This window comes from Limulus polyphemus, unplaced genomic scaffold, assembly GCF_000517525.1.
Source record: "Limulus polyphemus unplaced genomic scaffold, Limulus_polyphemus-2.1.2 Scaffold5746, whole genome shotgun sequence".
NCBI classification, from domain to species: Eukaryota; Metazoa; Arthropoda; class Merostomata; order Xiphosura; family Limulidae; genus Limulus; species Limulus polyphemus.
In genome coordinates, this window is record NW_013671356.1 from 23,699 (window position 1) to 30,543 (window position 6,845).

Genomic DNA, 6,845 nt, shown 5'->3' on the forward strand with positions numbered 1-6,845 from the left:
TTTGTGAGTGTAAAACACTTAAATACAGCATTTCAATATTGAAAAGAATCTTGCAACACGTTTAAATGAAGAGAAACTGCACTGTCAAATTTGAGAAAGGTTATAAGTAATTTTCATAACAGCATAGTTTGAAATTTTTGTACAAATATTGTAGAGTAACGTTTTAAAGATTATGAAAGGTAAATTTTGAATGGCAATTATAAATCAGAAAAGAAATATATGATAAGTACAGTTTCTGTGTGTGGTTGCAATTGTTTAAAACACAGTTCACATTGCCCTGTTAATTTATAATGCATTTTTAAAATTTATTGAAATATCTTCAAAGTAAAATAATAATTGTGTTTTTCATAGGGTTATACAAACACAGATAATCCATTTGGTGATGCCACTCTTCTGAAGACCTTTGTGTGGAGTAAAAAGTTGGAGAAAGAAGGCTTAAAGAAACTTACTTCTGAAGAGATTGAATTTAGAAATAAAATAAAGCTAGATGAAAGCAAGGTAAAAACATGTGATCATGAATTGAAGTATTAGAAGTTACAAAGAAAGTATATGTATACATGGTTTTACTTATGCTATGTCAGATTTGAGTTTCCATACAAAATGTAAATCTTTACATGTGAATTGTTCAGGATGGTCTAAGTATATATTACTGAAAGTATTATTATCCCTTTTATACTAATAATAGGAACCATTGAGCTTTGCATTTAAGGTTTTCTGGTTCTTAATACTAACTATGCCAGACTGTTACCTTACTTGTGAAGTATGTAATTCATTTTTCAAACAGTGTCCAAGACCATTATGTACATTTTTTGGATTGATCTTTCAATAAACATACACAAATAAAAGAACGTTGCTTGTTGAATTATAACAAAAACTATAATTGTAATAAAAAATCTTCCACATTTTTAATTACAGTTAAGTGTGGAATATTTTATCATTTTATATGTTTAAAGCTTTAAATTCTTTGATTCATGACAACCATATTTATCAAAATTTATATCATGATATATATATATATATATGTATGCCTGTTTCTAACTCACATTTTTTTAAATGTTTTAATAGAGAGAGCTTGAGAAAGTGAAACAGAGGAGGCTTGAAAGGGAACGTGAGCGTGAAGCTCGAGAGGATGAAATGGTGATGAATATATTACATTCTGAACTAGATTGTTGTGAGAAATTTTTGCAACTGTGTATGTTAACTGCTTTTAAAGGTTTTTCCAGTACTTATATATATATATCATTTACATTAGCCTAGTTATTATGTCCAAGGGTCAACAAACAGGTTTCCCATTGCTATGTTTATTCAGTCTTAAAATGTTTGATATTTTTTAGCTACAGAGAGTTATTAGTTTTAGTTTACAATAAAAAAGAATTAAAAGTTCCATTTCAAAAGTTTCTTTTACAGCCGTATGATAATGAATATAAATGTTTTGTAAATATAAACTGTAGATATTTTAGAATGTTGTGAAACATTGCAGCATGTTTTCACTTCATTCCTCACGTTGTGAATTCCGCATGTGATGTACAAGGAAGATTATGTTTTTGCATCTTTCTCCTAGATCCAAACACTTTCCTATGTGTTTATCATGCGTGACCCATGAAGGCGAAAAGAGGATTTTTGCATTTGAAACACACCACTTTGGTTTTGCATTTCTATCGACAACTGCCTCTGAGGTAGACATTATTACTAGTATTGATGTTTGAGTATGGTTCTGTGAGACCCTGGCATTTTTGCATGGCTCTCAATGTGTTGAGCTTTTGACAGTGTACCATGTCCCCTTATAGGATCCATGGTGGGTGGAACGTTTTCTTATGGATTTTGAAAAGTCACTGCCTTCAGTACCAGTATACCAGTCCCTTGATTTCTGATTCTCCATTCTTTATCAGAAACACCTCTTTCTAAGATGTTTCCTTTCTTCATTCTAAAAAGGATTATAGGAGCTTGCCAACTCTCTCTCAAGTTAATAGAGAAGTTAATATCTGGGACCTTGTGGTCGAAACATCAAGACTGCTACACAATGGACTCTATAGAGCAAAGGCCGTTGGAAGAGTTCTTTGAAATCCTCAAGAGCAGTAATATGTGAGAAGGTTTTTCTTAACATCTTCAGAGATTCTTGCTCAACACCTCACACGAGGAATGTAAGGTTAATCTCCACTTGAAAGAGTGGAATATTTGTAGCTGACAAGAGTGCTTGTATTGACCATCTGCCAACAACATGACAGATCACTTGCAATGCTAAGCTTTCAGTGTTTTTTCATTTGGTCAGTTTGACTGAGCCTGTGTTGAGAGAGTTAATGTTTCTATTTAATACAATCCCAGATTGACCTTCATCCACAACTTTCACATAAATTATAATTTTTTTGTAAGTGGAAATTTTTTTTTCTCATCAACCATAAGACCAATTTCTGGACTACATTCAATAAAGTTTTATATTTGCTTTTGCTTCTGAACACCAATGCACCTTCTATGTTTTAAAATGAACCAGAATAATTCAATGTTGATACTCTTGTTTTCAGACTTTCGCATCCTTTTTCAATCTGAAAGTAGAATCATAGTGCCATTTATAGTAAAATCTGCAGTCATAATTGCTTACAATTGCTCAAGATTGCCTGTAAAATGAAATAGGGCATTTTGACTCTTACATAAAAATGAAAGTAATATTAGGGGTTTCGAAAGATAAATTTTAGATAGTAATATATTCTGAGAAATTGGATAAAGGGAATATATTATGGTAACTATAAGTATAATAATAATAACTATATTTCAATTACTGCCACATATTATCTACAGATTCAAAATCAGAAAATAACTCTCACAAGTTCATACAGCAAGACAGAAAGGTAACAATACAAAAAACTGACTCATTTATAAAATGAAAATTACCTGTAAATTAAGCTGGCTTTCAAATTTCCTCTCGGGAATCTCCTGATCTGCCATGGATTTATAATTGTGGTTGTTTAATCTAGTAATGTTTTCATCACTTTTATCGATGTTTATTTAAACCAAAGTGCAATAAAGTTGCCATTTTGACTGGAAATGAATCTTTTATTTTTTAATACTTCTGCTTGATGACAAAAATGGTGATTTCCCCTATTTTGTATGAACTATTGTAAGTTATTGAAAACATCATTCTTAATAGTTGAAATATGTTAAAAATTGGAGTTTTGTACTAGAAAAAAGCATTATTCGATTACAATAAATTTATTGTGGAGTAAAATTTCTCTGTCGCAATGACACTATTGTTTTATGAGGGTGTGCTTAAAATATGCATATGTACATTAATGGAAATAGTGTTTCTATCCATCTGTAATACTTTCAATTTCAGTGGTTTTTTACACTATAAGACATTTTGTTGAGTCTTTAATCTTTGGTGCAGTAGCAAAAGCATTAAAATTTTTGAGTGTCACAATGAGTCACACAGTGTTACGTACACGTGTTCCTACCCCTTCTGTTCCAAATCATGTCCAGTTGTGACTGATTTGCAGGACAATTGTTTGGTAGCAACCTCCTTCCTTGATATCTTAGTCATCTGATGGGGGCTTGCCCCTTTAATCCTGGTGGGTTGATGGCTTTACTATTGATAGAAATGGATCTCTTCAGCAGCCAGTCAGGAGGGGTGGGAGTGAGGGTGGCCATGCTAATGCAGTTGAGGTTTTCATGCTGGCTTAGATATAATTGAGACACTTGTTGGTTCGTGTCGTCCGATGTGTACCTCTTCATGAAGGACATTTCTGTGAGCTACTGTTAAGTAGTTTTCATTGCTTGGAGAGAGTAGGAAAGTGTGATGACACAGCTAATGGAGACATGGACATCATTAGACTTCAGAGATACAAGTAGCAAAACCATGGAGGAAGCACATCAGCTAATCAGCAAGGTCACCTAACCATACAAGTTCTTTCTGCTTTTTCTAGATTTGATCAGTTGTGAAGATCTTGTTGAGCAAATATGTTCTCCCTTTGTTGGGATGCTTGGGTAGGAGTAGTCTACTCTAGAGTGTTAAGGATGTTGGTGGAAATGTTTGGTACGTGGAATATTGCTCTCAGTTACAACCTTTCTCCAATCCTGGATAGTATACTTGTTTCCATTTTCTGGGGCAGACTTTTGTTATGGGCTTGTTGCTTTGGCTGTCTGTCTGTATAAGGTTTTGGAGGGGATGGTTTTATTTTTCTTGTTTGACTCTTTAAATCAGGCAGGATCTTGTCCAGCAATCAATGTAGTTTCTGCAGTCCACCATGGGCTATTTCTTGGGAGAGAGCATCTTGTGTTATCCATTTTATTATCTTGAGAGAGTTTGTGGATCCACTTGGAGGTTTGGTGTCTTGTAAGATCTTCATTCTTTAAGTGTTTCATGCCCATTTGACCATTTTTGTGTTTAGCATTGTCCCAGTCCTATGCCCAGGGTGTGGTCATTGGTGTTGCACATGTTATTGTTGGAGTTGGTGTCATTGCTGAGTAGCTTCCTCCTGCAATTTCACTCTGCAAATGGGCTTTCCACATTTGTACACAGATTCCTAACAAGCTACACTTCACTCTCCAGCATTTGCATTGTTCTTTGCAGTATGTTGCGGAGCTCCTACCTTTGCTACGGCATTCCACTTGACACTGCATTTGCATGTCTCAGTTGGCTGTACTTTTTGCAAATAGATGGTCTTCTTTCCTCATTTTTGATCCTTATATCCAGGCAAGGTTGTCTGATTGGGTCTAACATTAGAATGACATTGCTGTATCTGATAATCAGCCCATCCCCATCATTGTTTTTTACCGTTACTCACTACAATTTGTTTCTTGAATTACCCAAAGTTGTTGGACAATCTCAATCAGAAGTACCGGCTCCTCTTTCCTGAATACCTTTCAAGCCATCTTTATATACCAGTTTTGACATATGGCTTGAAATCAAGTAATTCTGTATGCTCAGCCATGGTTTACTGCAATTCTTTTTGTTTGGCTGTCAGGATACCATGTGTAAATGTAGTACATAGAGGCTGTCAGAGAAGAGGTGGTTATCCTAGCAGGTCTCCAAATTAGCCACAGTTCTATTGCACATTATTTTCTGTGAGGGAATGACCCACTGATGTGTGGGCAGTTGATTTTTGGGTTGCAGTTGCCCACATATTGCTTTATTGATGTTCCTTTGGTATTTGACTGTGTCATTGGCAGCAATGATGCAGTTTGGATTGATCATGTTTTTTTATGGGCTATGGGCCTTTTGAGCTGTGTGTGATATTTAAATATTTATAAAAATAAAATCTTCTGTTTTGCACTTTTACCATATACTCCTTTTTTAAAACCTTTTAACAATTTTATTGTATTCTCTGAAAATACAAGATAACATAACCAATTGTTTGGTAAAGATATCTTGGCTTTGCATCAAAATACCAAGAAACCTGTATTTTGTTGGTTATAGGAGTTTCTGATTTATTCTAAAATTTCCTGATTTCTTATATTCTAAAATCTTTGTTGGTTTCTTCAGATCAAAATCTAGAAGACAGCAACTCCACAATAATTGCCATGTGTAGTTAAATATCAGTGATGGGAGGAGTATCATAGTGTTTCTACTTTAATAATTCATTTTATTAATTTATGATATAAACTTATAATATTTTAAGAGTTTTGAAATAAAGAAATGCTCTACTGTTTTGTAATTTCAAAAACGTTTTGCCTACTTTCAGACAAAGCTTCAAAGAGAGAAAGAAGCTGCTCAGTTTAAAGAATGGGAAAAACAAGAAGACATAGTAAGTTATAAGGTTTTAATGATCTCTTTATCTTGTTTTGAAGAATATATCCATTGCAATTTATTTATTATAGGCTTTAGTGGATAGCTCATTGTAAATTAATACACATATATATATAAAAAAAACATTGAAACATATACAACACCATAAGATTTCATTTACTTTTTTTCAAAAGTGATATGGCCTTGCCAATTTAGCATAGATATTTTTCTAATGTCTCCATCTTTTCTTTTTTACTCATTTTGAAAACTGTGTATAAGAAAGGTAGGTTTTAAACTTGTAATCCCATCTTTCATAAATGAGGAAAGAGAGATTTGTTTGAAGTAAAACTGTTGAAGATAAGTCATTATTGTTGTAGTTAGTGGTCTATATGATCATAAAATTATTAAATAGTTAACTTATTTTTATTAGTAAATATTAATTACTAATTAGTTTATATCTTACATTTTGGCTAATAATCTGCTGCCGTGTTTAACGGCACCTAAGAAAGATTGTAAGTGGTAAGAGGGAATAAGATTTGATCCAGTATCTTGTTTGACAGGTTAGTTTACTATCCATTTATATAGAATCTCTTTTAACTCTTTCACTGTGGGCTCAGTCCAAGGGACCAACCTCATAACCATTTTGTGCTTGTTATAGTTTTCTTGCTATAACTTTTAATACAGGTGTATCTTCATGAAATTTTGTAGATATCAGTAAACATTGCAAGGCTTTCGTATGCAAGATATCAGATTTTTTTATTAAATTTTAAGTAATGTCTTTCACATGCATTTTTTCTCTTCAAATGTTGACTATCAAACATTCAAAGGAATTTTGATTTTAAGATTAAAGATACTTTTATTTTTAAATTTCACATACAAAATCTTTATAACCTTCAGAAAATTATCAAATTGTTTTTTTTTTAAAAAACTTAAATTTTATCTGTTATTTTCACTATTGTATTTCTGTACAGGTTTGGTCAATTTGACCGACCTCGTAACCACCATAAAAAATTGGAAAATAGGTATAAATTATGCATTTTTTGTTCTAGAATGACTACCAATTATAACACAAAAATAGCTTAAGTCTCATAACATTATCCATCTATATATATTTATTATTTTTATTTTA

At 32.6% G+C, this 6,845-nt stretch overlaps 1 protein-coding gene across 2 annotated transcripts in view; it reads left to right on the forward strand.

Moving 5' to 3' along the window:
- The window catches only part of LOC106472933 (cactin-like), a 57,971-nt gene that overhangs the window by 22,412 nt on the left and 28,714 nt on the right, over positions 1-6,845 (forward strand). For both annotated transcript variants that reach the window (XM_013933603.2, XM_022401468.1), the window contains exons 6-8: positions 352-498; positions 1,066-1,137; positions 5,673-5,735. In XM_013933603.2, coding sequence (XP_013789057.2) covers positions 352-498; positions 1,066-1,137; positions 5,673-5,735 — 282 coding nt within the window. The remainder of the gene's footprint in view (positions 1-351; positions 499-1,065; positions 1,138-5,672; positions 5,736-6,845) is intronic.